The sequence below is a fragment of the Neopsephotus bourkii genome, unplaced genomic scaffold (genome assembly GCF_033783945.1).
Source record: "Neopsephotus bourkii isolate Nb327-2 ecotype Australia unplaced genomic scaffold, CSIRO-AGI_Nbou_v1 NB_1049, whole genome shotgun sequence".
Taxonomy (NCBI): Eukaryota; Metazoa; Chordata; class Aves; order Psittaciformes; family Psittacidae; genus Neopsephotus; species Neopsephotus bourkii.
Genome location: NW_026901538.1, coordinates 86,245 through 100,590, shown reverse-complemented (window position 1 = coordinate 100,590; position 14,346 = coordinate 86,245). Strand labels below are relative to the sequence as shown.

General features: G+C 40.8%; 1 protein-coding gene across 3 annotated transcripts in view; it reads left to right on the top strand.

The window, feature by feature from the left end:
• The window catches only part of DTWD2 (DTW domain containing 2), an 89,398-nt gene extending 76,683 nt beyond the window's left edge, over positions 1–12,715 (top strand). The window contains exons 5-6 of one of the 3 annotated variants that reach the window (XM_061361030.1): positions 7,556–7,684; positions 11,496–12,715. In XM_061361030.1, the coding sequence (XP_061217014.1) occupies positions 7,556–7,684; positions 11,496–11,666 (300 nt within the window). In that variant the 3' untranslated portion in view covers positions 11,667–12,715. Of the gene's footprint in view, positions 1–7,555; positions 7,685–11,495 lie in introns of those variants that run through there. The other 2 variants (XM_061361031.1, XM_061361032.1) reach the window with 2 other exon arrangements.
• The last annotated feature ends 1,631 nt before the right edge of the window (positions 12,716–14,346 follow it).

Sequence of the window (14,346 nt, the reverse complement as noted above, 5' to 3'; positions counted from 1 at the left end):
TTAAAGAGAAAAAATAAAATTATTATGTCATGGTATCCTTATATACTTATCATTTTATGGAGAAGTGGTTATAAAACATCATGATTGTTGTTTTGAAATGCACTTAAATAGGGTATTTGTATGTACTTATTCTGAGTTTTTGAAGTGTAAATGGTAAATGATCAGGTTTTGTTTACATGAACTGAGGAGGAACAGTTCTGTAACTTGTAATTAAGCTTGTTCAGCAGGATTTAAGATAAGCAGGTAACAAAGAATTTATTCATCTAGGTAGTGCAGCAGTTTTCATGAAGCTGATGCAATACCTGAAACTGTTGACTCCACAAAGGCAAGGCAAGGTTTAGGTCTGCTGGCTGAAAATGAGGGAAGTCATCTTCCTACCCAGTGATGTTTGAGAACAGTAAATATTTCTTATATCTAGGCATTTTTTTTTCAAGGAGATATTCTTCCTGTGTCTGAAATACATATTAGGTATATTAATTCATCTAGGTTTCTATATTGTTTTGGCTTTATGTTACCATTCAGTATATGCTCTAAATTGTTGGTGCTCCTCATTTTGTGTTTTATTCTTTCAGTGAGTGTTATTAGCTTCTGATAGACAGTAATTTGGTGAGTCTGTACAATTTGTGATAGACAAAGTCTACCCTGACTGTGTTTCAGGTGACTAAAGATCATTGTTTACATACTATGCCACTCTGGAGTCAAGAATGCTTGCTTGTTGAAAGAAGCCAAAGAGACAAATTGGCAGGGAGTTGACCTGGTCAGGTGTTCATCCTCTGATCACCACCACTGTGCTGTCTATGGTATTTTCAGCTCACGCCAGTGAATATAATTTTTCAGAAAAATGGATGGGGACCACTTGTTTCCATACTCTGTCACTCTTCCCAGGAAATAAGAAATTTGGTTGTTGCTGCTGTTGCTGTTAGAAATAGAGCTGCCGTTTCGTACATTGTCAGCTGTTCTGAGAGCTGTACTTAGACTTTTTGGCTCCACAGGGTAAGGTGGTGTGCAGGCAGCTCCTCTTCCATGGAGGCTGTCTTGAAATCATGAGTAACTTCCCTTTTCTTTGGAATGCTGATGATCTTAAAAGTTTGTGAACGTAAGACCCAATAAATGAAATGTAAAAACTGACAGGTAGAACTATTCCCAGCCACCTCCTTAATACAGTGTTGTCCATGTCTGAAAAGGGGGAAGCCAGCGTGCCTGCAGGTAGTCCATGAGGTGCTTTCAGTTTCTGTAGAGATTCTGTCAAGAATGTGGCTGTCAGCTGTTGAGGAAAAGTGTGGGTATGTGCCTTCTCTGCTGTTCAGGATACATGCTGAAGAACCCATGAGCAGAGTTTGCCCTGTGTTTTAATACCTTGACAGGAATTTCTGAGCAGGGACTAAAACCATAGGTCTCCGTATGCTTCAAATAACTAGCCTTCCTACTCTATCATGATGGAGATCCGTATGTGGTACCAGTAAAGGGAGCATAAAAACAAAGCAAACCTCGAGGAACAGCAAACAGAAATATTTATTTCATTTTAATTTTCTTTTGCATTTCATTGCATACACAGATGTCCAAATTCTACATTTTCTTTCTTAAATAAATTTATTCTCTTTTGATTTTTCAATACCAAATTGAAGAAGGTACGATAAATGCTAGTATGTATGCACTAGCTTCATTCTTAAATCTGCCCTGGATCTATTCCATAGAAGATGGGCTAAATTTGCTGCTGAATATCCAATAACTATTAATATCTTTCATACAATAGATAAAGATTCTACAGTATTCCTATAAATTAAAGATTTTATGATGGTCTTCCAGTAGAGTGTAATAGCAAGTATGATCTGCTAATGAGATGCTAGGTATAAATTATTTTTTTTGGACAGCATGCAGAGCTAGAAACTAAAGACCCTGAATTTGCAGACATTGAATAATCAACCTTTTCAACTACCTTGGCTTTCAATATTTAATATCAGGTTTGATTTTATAGTAAGTAATAGACATTTGCTGGGTAATTTGTCGTACATTGTGCCAATTCATTTGCAGAAATATGCTGAGTAGATGCAGAAAATAAAAATGAGTTTTAAGTGGAGATGACCATTGAATTTGCACTACTATTAATACCTGTAACCATTACTTTCAAATATGTAAGAATAGTAAGTATGTTCAAGAAGTTTGTGCTGCAGTTCGCACAGGCAGGGTGAGTGGGCAAGTGAGTGGGATGGTGAGCACTTGCCTCATGACCAGCGCCCGGTCCAGGATCTCTGCTCTGGCTGCTCCAGCAGTGGCCACGTAGGCACCCAGACGGAGCTGATGAGAAGGGAGGCTGCAGTGCAGAGCTCGGAGTGTAGGGAGTGCCTGTGCTGGTCTGGTGAGGTGGTGCACAATGGGCAGGGCTGCACTCTGTGTGCCTGGTGGAGGCCGTCCTGCAGCAGGAGCTGAGCTATGGGACACTGTCAACAGGCTAAAAAGATGTCAGGGAAGCTGAGAGGAAGCAGGACTGCTTGCTTCAGGACCAAACTGTCCATTGTAGCTCATGGAGGAAAGAAGGAGGCTGCTAACCCAGGAACCTGGGAACTGTAACAAAAAAAGCCAGCAAAAAAAGGAGGAAGAGGACAATTAAAAGCAAGGGCTTCCTCCTAAATCCCATGTCCCCACCCAGAACTGCTCCACAGTTCTGCAGGGGGCTGATGGAGAAACACACACCAGTACATGAACAACTGGCTGATGCACTGGTAAAGAAGATCACTAATAGTGCTGCCAGGAAAAAGCAGTGGGTCACAGTAGTAGGGGGCTCTACTTTGAAAGGCACAGAGGCACCCACCTGTCAGCCTGACCTAGTCTCAAGGGAGGTGTGTTGCCTACCAGGGGCTCAGATCAGGGATGTTGCATAGAGGCTGCTTGGCCTAATAAGTCCCATTGACTATTACCCACTTCTAGTCATCCATGTAGGTGATAGTGATATAGGTAACAGTAGCCCAGAGAACATTAAGAAGGGCTACAGGGCCCTGGGAGAGGTGATAAGGGGCTCTGGAGCTCAGACTGTCTTTTCATCAATTCTTTAGGATAAAGAGAAGGACCTTAAAAAGGCCAGACGGATTTGGCATGTTAATAAATGGTTAGAAGAGTGGTGCCACAGTCAGCGGTTTGGGTATCTAGAACATTGGACTCAATCTGGGAGGCCAGGTCTACTGGAGACTGGTGGAGCTGGTGAGCCGTTTTGGTAGGAGGCTTGCCAGGCTGGTCAAGAAAGCTTTAAACTAGATGTGTTAGGGTTGGGGGGCATCATTCCATCCCAACACACCCAGTCAGTTGCCAGCACCTACAATAAATGCTCGGAGCAATGCAGAGATATTCCGGCTCCTCCAGCCAATAAGCCGGCTTCATTTGGAGCTCAGCTCAGATGCCTCTATACAAATGCCCATAGGATGGGGAGCAAACAAGAGGAATTAGAGATGTGTGCACGTCTACGGGATATGATATAATAGGCATCGCAGAGACATGGTGGGATGGCTCCTATGACTGCAGTGTTGGAATGGAAGGTTACAGGCTCTTTAGAAAAGACAGGCCCAGCAGGTGGGGAGGGGGAGTTGGCCTTTATGTTAGGGATAGGGTGGAGAGTATCGAACTCTGTCTGGGGACTGGTGAGCAGGTAACAGAGAGTTTGTGGGTCAGAGTTAAAAGGAGAATAGCGATGTGGGATATTATTGTGGGGATGTGTTACAGACCGCCTGATCAAGAGGACCCTGTGGATGAAGCGCTCTATAGACAGATAAGAACAGCCTCATGCCCACAGGTCCTTGTCCTCGTGGGGGACTTCAGCCATCCTGATATCTGTTGGAGGGACGGTACAGCCTGGCACAAGCATTCCAGGAGGTTCCTCAATTGTGTGGAAGGCAACTTCCTCCTGCAAGTAATAGAGGAGCCAACAAGGAGAGGTGCCACACTTGACCTCGTGCTCACCAACAGGGAGGGGCTAGTTGGAAATGTGATGTTCCAGGGCAGCCTTGGTTCCAGCAATCATGAGATGGTTGAGTTTGAGATCCTCAGGACAGTGAGAAGAGCATGCAGCAAGCTCTGAAGTCCTGACCAGGACTTCAAAAGAGCAGACTTTGGCTTCTTCAGGAACCTGCTTAGTAAGGTTCCATGGGATATAGCCCTAGAGGGCAGGGGGGCCCAAGACTGTTGGTTGATTTTCAAGGATACTACAAGGTTAGGAATGTTGCATCCTGACTAGAAGGAAGTGCAGCAGGAGGGCCACGAGACCTCCATGTATAAATAAGGAGCTGCTGAGGAAACTTAGAGGGGAAAAAAACAGGCTTATACAAAGTGGAAGCAAGGACAGGCAGCCTGGGAAGAATACAGGGGTGTTGTGCGGAAAGCTAGGGACCAGGTTAGGAAAGCTAAGGCCCAGTTAGAATTAAGCTTGGCTAGGGATATGAAAGATAACAGGAATGGATTCTGTAGGTACATTGCAAATAAAAGACTAGGGACAACATGGGCTTTCTTTGGAAGCTATTAGGAGAACTGGCTACCCTGGATTTGGAGAAAACTGAGGTTCTGAATGACTTCTTTGCCTCAGTCTTCACTGGCCAGGGCTCTGACCACACCACCCAAGTCTTGGAAGGCAGACGCAGGGACTGTGAGAATGAAGACCTTGGGCCCACTGTAGGAGAGGATCTGTTTCGAGATCATCTTGAGAACCTGAACATGCGCTAGTCCATGGGTCCTGATGAAATCCATCCATGGGTCCTGAAGGAGCTGGCAAATGAAGTTGCTAAGCCGCTGGCCATCATATTTGAAAAATCATGGCAGCCAGGTGAAGTTCCTGATGACTGGAAAAAGGGAAATATAACCCCCCTTTTCAAGAAGGGGAAAATGGATGACCCAGGGAATTACAGACCAGTCAGTCTCACCTCTGTGCCTGGCAAAATCTTGGAGAAGATTCTCCTGGAGGGCATGCTAAGGCACAAGAAAATCAAGAAGGTGCTTGGTGACAGCCAGCATGGCTTCACTAAGGGGAAATCCTACCTGACCAATTTGGTGGCCTTCTATGATGAGGCTACAGAACTGATGGACAGCGGTAGAGCAGTTGATGTCATCTACCTGGTCTTACACAAAGCGTTCAATGCAAAATCCGTGTCTCTAAATTGGTGAGATGTCAATTTGATGAGTGGACCACTTGGTGGATAAAGAGCTGGCTGGATGGCTGCATGCAAATAGTTGTGGTCAATGGCTCAATGTCCAGCTGGAGACTAGTAACTAGTGGTGTCCCTCAGGGATCACTGTTGGTACTGGTCTTGTTCAACATCTTTGTTGGTGACATGGACAGTGGGATTGAGCAAGTTTTCTGATGACACCAAGCTGTGTGGTTCGGTTGGAGGGAAGGAATGCCGTGCAGAGGCACCTTGACATGCTTGTGAGGTGGGCTGATGCCAACCTTATGAAGTTTAACCATGCCAAGTGCAAGGTCCTGTACCTGGGTCAGAGCAATCCCAGACACAGCTACAGGTTGGGCAGAGAAGAGATTCAGAGCAGCCCTGTGGAGAAGGACTTGGGGGTGTTATTTGATGAGAAACTTAACATGAGCTGGCTTCAGTGTGCTCTCACAGCCCAGACAACCAAACGTATCCTGGGCTACATCAAAAAGAGCGTGACCAGCAGGTCAAAGCAGGTGATGCTGCCCCTCTGCTCTGCTCTTGTGAGACCTCACTTGAAGTATTGTGTGCAGTTCTGGTGTCCTCAACATAAAAAGGACATGGAGCTGTTGAAACAAGTCCAGAGGAGGGCCACAAGGATGATCAGGGGACTGGAGCACCTCCCGTATGAAAATGGGCTGAGAAAGTTGGGGCTGTTCAGCCTGGAGAAGGATGCATGGAGACCTCATAGCAGCCTTCCAGTATCTGAAGGGGGGGCCTACAATGATGCGGGGGATGGACTCTTCATTAGGGACTGTAGTGATAGGACAAGGGGTAATGGGTTAAAATTTAAACAAGGGAAGTTTAGATTGGATATGAGGAAGAAGTTCTTTCCTGTGTAGGGTGGTGAGGCACTGGAATGGGTTGCTCAGGGAAGTTGTGAGTGCTCCATCCCTGGTGGTGTTCAAGGTCAGGTTGGCCAGAGCCTTGGGTGACATGATTTAGTGTGAGGTGTCCCTGACCATGGCAGGGTGGTTGGAACTTGATGATCTTAAGGTCCTTTCCAACCCTAACTATTCTATGATTCTATGGTTCTAAAGATACCTTTACATGTTCTTTGAGACTACTGGTTCATTTTCAGTTCAATTAACAGCTGGTAATCATATAACCTGATCAAAAATGCAGTGCTTTGGAGTTAATTATTATGATAAGCAGTCTCAAAATAACAAAATACAATAACAAAAATATCGATCTTCACTCAAGGGAGCAAAATGGATTTTGGAAGATGTGCTAAGATACCTTGAACCTTTAAGAGTGGGTGACTGCATATAAAAGAGATGAAGGAAAATGAAGCATTATAAATAAAAGCAAAATGGAAAAAATAAAGAGGGAAAATAGTGAAGTGAGGTATGTGAAAAACGTTTTCTCTGGCAAGCAGAATGGCAGCAATATTGTAATGGCCATGGGAAATAGTCACTCATTTTCTCGAGAAGAAGAAAGAGTCCGTGGGATGAGATTAAAAAAAGGAGAAAATTCACTTGCTCTTTTATAATAATTGCTTAGTTTTTTTTGTACTGTACTATGATTTTTTTAGAAGAAACTGATAATTTCTGGTTAAGAATGGTCACAATGTTGCTAAGACATTAACTTGTTTGGCAGATTATATTGAAACATATGCAGAGATGCAAATTTTAGGAATAAATGAATAATACCTAAATTTTGACACAAAGTTTAATAATGTAAATTCTTTGATGTTTCAACTGCTGTTTATAAACTCAGTAAAAGCTTTTGGAGCTGATAAAACAGGCAGTGTAGTGGGTGTACTCAGTTTCTTTTCCTTAAAAGCCTTTAATTTGTGAGATAGTACAGAGTGGTTATCATTTGAGGAAGAGCCTGTAAATAATATTCAAACATGATTTAGGTAAGCAAATAATTCTAATCAGTGACCTAGTGCATCGTGTGAATAAGTGTAGTTTCTAAAAGTCTTTCACTCAGAACCTGACCAATATTTAGCCAAGGTAAATAGTGTCAGTGACTAGACAGTCATCGTCCGTTGTACTTGGATCATATGTATGTTTAGAATGCAATAGAACAAACATAGTTTAATAATATTTTTTTTTTTTAATGTATCTGTGGCAACTGGAATTGGTTGCTAAAAATTCACTCAGTCTTTCTCTAACAAACAATTATATTTTATTTTCATGTTTGTACAGTAACAAGTGCACAGTTCTTTTCTCTTAGGGCAATTCATGGGTATTACAGTATTAAACTAAGTAGCATAAGGTCATTGGCTACTGGGAGACAAAACAGCAAACAGGAGAGAAAGCAACTGAACACAGAGTGGAAGGGACTGTGTTTTGCTTAGTGTAGGGAAGAAGTATCTTGTTTGGTATACTGACATGTTTATTTTAGTAGAGTTTGCTATTTTTCAGGTGCAGATAAAAACCAACATTTCAAGTCAATATGTAATTCGTACACAGCCAACGAACACCTGTCTGTCTACACTTGAATGTGCAGCTGTTGCTCTTACAATCATGGAAAAAAATAAGAATATACAAGAGGTATGTAATTGTAAACACCTGTATTTTTCTTTACTGGAGAGCAGAGGGGCAGTGAAGGTACTTATCTATTAATGTCACATTTGACAATTAAAATCTTAACAGCATTGTAATGGTTTATTACATAGCAACTCAAACAAAAATGTACCAATAGAAACTTTTTCTTACATTATTTATTAACTAGTATTTTCAGATTAATGGGTAATTTTTCTTGCTGTATTCCAAAAGTCTCTACAGTGTTCCTATTCTTTATTCAGTATTGCTCTCAGACTGAAGGCAGATGAAGTGGCTAAGCCAGTAATCATCTTATCTGAGAAGTTGTGGCAGTCCGGTGAAGTTCCTTCTGACTGGAAAAGGGGAAATATAATGCATATTTTATAACAGGGAAAAAGTGAACTACAGGCCTCTCAGTCTCACCTTGGTGTCCGGCAGATAATGGAGGAGATCCTCCTGGAAACTGTGCTAAGGCGCATGAATAATAAGGGCATGACTGGTGACAGCCAATATGGCTTCACTAGGGGCAAATCATGCCTGAGAAATTTGGTGGCCTTCTACGATGAGGCCACTTCACTTATGGATAAAAGCAACTGACATCATCTGCCTGGACTTATGGAAGATGTGTGACACTGTCCTGCATAATATGCTTGTCTGTAAATAGTAGACATGGATTTAACAGATGAACCACTTGGTGGATAAGGAATTGGCTGGATGTTCACACTCAAAAGAGTTGTGGTCAATGGCTTGATGTCCAAATAACTTGGAGCCATTGACCACATCAGCGATTTGATGTTACTTGATGTCAGTGACAAGTGGTGTTCCTCAGGGGTTGGTTTTGGTACTGCTGCTGTTCAACATTTTTCTTGTCAAGATGGGCAGTGGGATTGATGCACCCTCAGCAAGCTTTTCAGCAACACCAAGCTGTGTGGTGCGGTCAACACACTGGAGGGAAGGGATGTCCTCCAGAGGAACCTCAACAGGCTTGAGAAGTGGGCCAGTGCAAACCTCATGAAGTTCAAGGCCAAGTGCAAGCCCCTGCACCTGGGTTGGGGCAATCCCAAGCACAACCACAGGCTGGGCAGAGAACAGATGAAGAGTTCTGAGGAGAAGCACTTGGGAATGTTGGTTGGTGAGAAGCAAAACATGAGCTGTCAGTGGGTGCTTGCAGCCCAGAAAGCCAGCCATATGCTGGGCTGCATCAAAAGGAGGGAAAGCTGATTCTCCCACTCTACTCCACTCTTATGAGACACTACCTGGAGTACCACTTCCAGCTCTGGGGGCCCCAACATAAAAAGGACATATACCTGTTGCAGCAAGTCCAGAGAGTGCCACAAAGATGCTCAGAAGGCTGGAACACCTCTCGTATGAAGACAGGCTGAAAGAGCTGGGGTTGTTCAACCTGGAGAAGAGGTGGTTCTTGGGGTCTTCCAGTCTCTAAAGGGGGCCTACAAAAAATCTGGACAGGAACATTTTATACAAGTGCATGTAGTGATAGGACAAGGGAGAATGGATTTAACATGACAGAGGGTAGATTTAGATTAGATATAAGGAAGGCATTCTTTACTATGTGAGTGGTGAGACACTGGAACAGGTTGCTTAGAGAGCTTGTAGATGCCCCATCCCTGGAAGTATTCAAGGCCAGGTTGGACTTGGCTTTGAGCAGCCTGGTCTAGTGGAAGGTGTTCTTGCCTGTGGCAGGGGGTTGGAACTAGGTAATCTTTAATGTCCTTTCCAACTCAAGCCATTCTGTGGTTCTGTGATAATTTGTAACACGTTGGTGTCGGAATATTTACTTATTTTTCAGTGATTCTCTCAAGTCAGAGCACAGCAAGGTGATCTTTGACTCTGAAAAACCCAAAGTCTGATAAACTTTGAGACAGGGAATTGAGTTTATTAATGCATGGAAAGTGGAAAGTTGTTTTCTGCAAAAGCTAGACAGCAGAGATGATCTGAATAACCCCTCACAGACAGCTCAAAGATAAAATGCTTTTGTAAACCTGTCCTGCTGACCTCCTGCACTCCTGTGACTGTCAAATGCAACCCACTGGGTTATGCCTTCTTTCCAGCCAGTTTACAACTCTTACATGTCACTGAAGGAATTTGTGACTGAACAGTTCTGGATTTTAGGTTTATCCCAGGTCAGAGAATACTAATTGGACATTAGCCTTTTCCGTGCAAGTTGTGATCCTACTACTCTGTGATGGAGTAGGTTATTAAGATAATGTCCTTCTTAATCTTTTGTTGATGACATAAGTAATGTCAATTTAATAAGCCTTTTGAAAAAGACCTACGTGTGATTTCACACCATAGACCCAGGTCTGTGATCTGATTGTGTGCCCAGTATGTAATACAGAAGGGTCTGTGAAAAGAGATTTAAAGCTCATCCATGGATTTACTACATTCTCGTGTCCAACCTGGGGTGCTCCAGTCCCTTTCCACCAGATAATGAATATTTTGATTCTTGACCTCCATCTCTTAAAAAGTGTTCCCAGGTCAAAAATTGCTTCTGCAATTGGCATAGTGGAGAGTATGCCACCCCTGGCATACTCTGTGGCACCAGAGAGTCGCCTTAACAGTAAATGGTTGTATTTAGAACCAGGCTGGGACAAAGTGTGTGACCACACAAGAAACTGTGGCTCAGAAATTGGAACTCTGCAAAAAGCAACTTCTTTAGAAGCTTGTGTATCTTTTATGACAGTGCAGCTATCATATGCTTTTATGCTAAAAGAAGGTAATTATTTATTGTAGTAGTTAAGAGTTATGAAAAATTTGAAATAATGAAATTTAAATGGGTTTTGTATATTTATTTTTTCATTTGGTGTGCTAGGATGATGTTGGCAAATTTTTCCTTCATTAGGACATCTGTCTTACTCAGATACAGGGTGAATGTTTCATTAGTGTCTGCAGTTCCCAGTCCTGTATTCTGTTTTAGCCCTGTCCCTTAGAATTAGCTCAGCCTCTTTTTCAAAGACAAAATTATCAATTGCTGAAGGGTGCTTCTATAAAGTTTCAATAGCTAAGAGCTTCATAAACATTTATGCACTTTTTAATATCCTCTCTGAATTAAGTAAGTGCTATTCCCAGCATATAAGATGGTGAACTGAAGTTGAGAGCCATGGAATTTAAAAATGGAAACATAGTTTGATGCCAAATATAAGTCAATTGATTTTCCTTTATGCTTGGGAGAGTCACATTTTACTTGGTAGAAACTCAGCTCCTGCTGACTGCAGGATTGCTTTACACATCTGCACACAAGGCCTTGTGTTACTGAGTCAGGCAACCAGAAAATGAAGAAATTACAATTAGGAACCACTTGAGATAAATTTGGGTTGTGTGGCTTCATTAGTCCTACATAATATCACTGTGCAGAAGCAGGGATACAGTCCAGTCTCCAGGACAGCAGGGCCTTTATCATGAGCATCTCCTATTTTTCTAAAACCTTGCCTCAAGGTATTTTCATGCAAGCACAAACAGCTTACTGTTATTTGTTTTATTATAGCTTGTTAGCTGAGCCACAGTAATTGATTCTAGTCCCTTGCTAAGGTCAAGTTAAAGCCATAACTTAAAGTAATGCAGCTGGGGCTGAAGTCAGGATTGAGTAGGTCCAAGGAAAGGAGTAAGGAATAACAGCAGGTAGATGGATGTATGTCTCTTTGTCTCCAAAGGTTATACTTTACCAGTATTTTTAATCCAAATTATATTTTATCAGCATTTTTAAGTAGTCCTTGAATACAAAACCTGGAATAATTGATGTGTCTAAAAGAACTTACTAAAAAGTTGGGTTTTTGTCTCCCCCAACCCCTTCATCTTTCTGCAGACTATACTACGTCCACTTCAAGCTTTATGCGCTTTTCAGCTTCAGCATGGTGCCCAGATCCATCACAGCAAGGAACATCTTCTCAAAAATGGCTTATATGACAAGCCAATGCCAAAGAATAAGCGCAAACTCAGAAGAATGGAGCTTTTGGTGAATAATGTTAAAATATAAGAAAACTGTACTGACAGTACAGTGGGATTCATTTGCAGCTAGCAAATGAATATGAATCTGGATTCGATCCGAACAGTTGACTGTACTGTAATAAAAAAAACTTTTAGGCCCTTCATAAGCAAGAGTTTGTCTACCAATGTGACAAACAGTAATGGACAAGCTTTTTCATGTTCACAGTAGGCCAGGTGCCTTTGTTCAGGTAATAGAAGATCATTTTCATTTCCTATAGAAAAAAAGAAAACTCTGAGCATAATTTAGAGTTATGTTACCTCTTGGGTGTCAAGTATGATCCTCAATATGACTGGATAAATTTACTTCGAAGAAGCTTTTATCAGGACAAAAAAAGACAAGAAATATGGAATAGTAAGTCTTCAGCATTTAGAGATATATTGAATTTCTGAACTTCAGGATCTAATTACAGTAGGTTTTCAAACTGTAATTCCTTATATTGCTTAGTTCACATGAACATAAGGCATGGTATTTGGATAGTTATTTTTAACTTTCAGACTTTCATTTCTTACATTATTAGAATTGCTTTTTTGTAAATTTATATACATTTTACAATGCAGCTGGGTTTAGTTTGTCTCTCAAACTGAACTTTTAAATTAAGCCTGCATATGTTTTTACCAGAACCTGAACATTTCCAACTCGGAAAAAAACCAAGAAAGTGAACGTAGAGAAATGATTTTTGGAATTATAACTCAGGTACTTCCCTTTTACTTGAGCAAAAACTACTCTTTCACAAAACAGGACATTTTATAAATGTGGATACCTCATACCCACACCCTACAGGAATTAAGCCAGCCTAGTGTAAGGAGCTATGTAAGAACTATATGCAATAAGAAATTATTATGGCTGGATACAACCTACGAATATGATTACAGATCCTTTCAATTTCATGTGTTCTTTAATTAAGTCTGTTTTAACAGTGGTATAACTGTACCTCTTTCTAATGGGAATCACTAGAAGCAGAAGAATAGGGTATTTTTACAAGCTTTGTAAAGTAACATTTTATGATCTGGAGGAAAAAATAAAGTGAAATAAAGGTTTTGGTGTTTCTTTTTCCATGTTCTTAAGAGCGTCCTTTATGAAACAGATTAAAATGCTTAATGTTTATCTTCACTGATGTTTCCACTCTAGGTACCAACATAGATATAATTGGGCACTAATTAGTCTTAGAAAAAGATAGTTTGTTTTTAATTTATGAGTTGCAGGGCAAGAAACTACGGAAGTGGGGGATGTAAGCACAGCTTACCAATATATTAACTGAAAGCATTTCTGCAATTAACAAAAGAGGTCAAAATTAGGTTGGAGATTAGCTAAGAAGTTTTGGTTAACCCTGAGCTAATAATGACCTTTTGCTTAGGCATGGATTAACAATTTAATTTGGTTATGTTAGCAAAGTTTATATAACCTTTTTCTCCTAGTGTAGATAAATCCTGTATCTGTTGCTAAATTCAGCAAATGTGAATTAGTTTTGACAAATCTGAAGCAAAACAGTCTCATATGATTAATGACAGTGTAGATGCACTTTTGTTCATGTTGGAACAGAGAAAGGGCATGTTTATTCCTGTAGCAAAGCACAGCAATCTCCTTGATAGCTATGAGTCTGAAGTTGCAGTCTTGTGCCACTTGTTTGTACAGCCTTGTGTGTGGCACTGCCTCCAGTTCTGGGCTTGGCATGGCTTATGCTGGACTGGGAGTCTGTTTACCCTGCTCTCTGGAACATGATCCAAGCATTCCTTAATGAAACAAGGGTATCAGTTAGGCTTTATTGTTAATGCAATATTTACATATATGGACTATATTCACATTTAATGTTGTATATGTTAATTTATTTTACCTTGTTTTAGATTCATCTGGAACAGTAGTGTATCTTTCGATCTACATTGTGAAGATTACTTTTCTGGACAGAACACTAAATATGTCTTTTCATAAAATGTGAGTTTATATTATGGAGAACAGAAAGAAATTTGTATTACAACCTGAGATTCACAGACATCTGCAAAATGCCTTAGAATTACAGGATCAGAGAAATAGTTGTCTTGTGCATACAGTGCACAGTTTTCATGTTTTTCACCAAAGAACAAATTCCACATGGCTTACATTAAGCACTTTTTAGTTTTGTTGATTCCTCTTGTTCTTCTAATTTTGCTCCTGTGGTTAACAAGATTTGTAGGATGTAATGCTGGATGCATGGAAGACTTTAACTGCTCATTTCCTGTGTTGTACAATACTAGATAAGTCACTATGCAGCAGTTGCTGAAGAAATGAAAAGCAGTTCATTGCAAACCTCCAGGCATTTTGTTTTTTGTCTCATCTGAGCTATAACATAGTGATCATGTAGCTGCAACACAGTCACGTGAAGTTCAGTTTCAGATTTTTTCAAAGCTATTAAACACAGAATTTTTTTTTTTTTTTTTACATTTTTGGTGGAACTTGTGTGGCTTTAAAAATATACATGGTGTGGGAGGAACTGTTTAGAAAGTTTGTTTTCAGGTCTAAATACACTACCTCAAATACGTGTGTACTTCAAAGTCCATACTCTTGATGGAAGTTGTGCGTGATGAAGTAGCAGTTTTTGTAAGCAACAACATTAGAATGAGTTTAATTTGCAATCTTATTTTTTGCTGTAATGATCAATCTGTTTCATTTTTTACTTACTAAAAGATTAATGTGT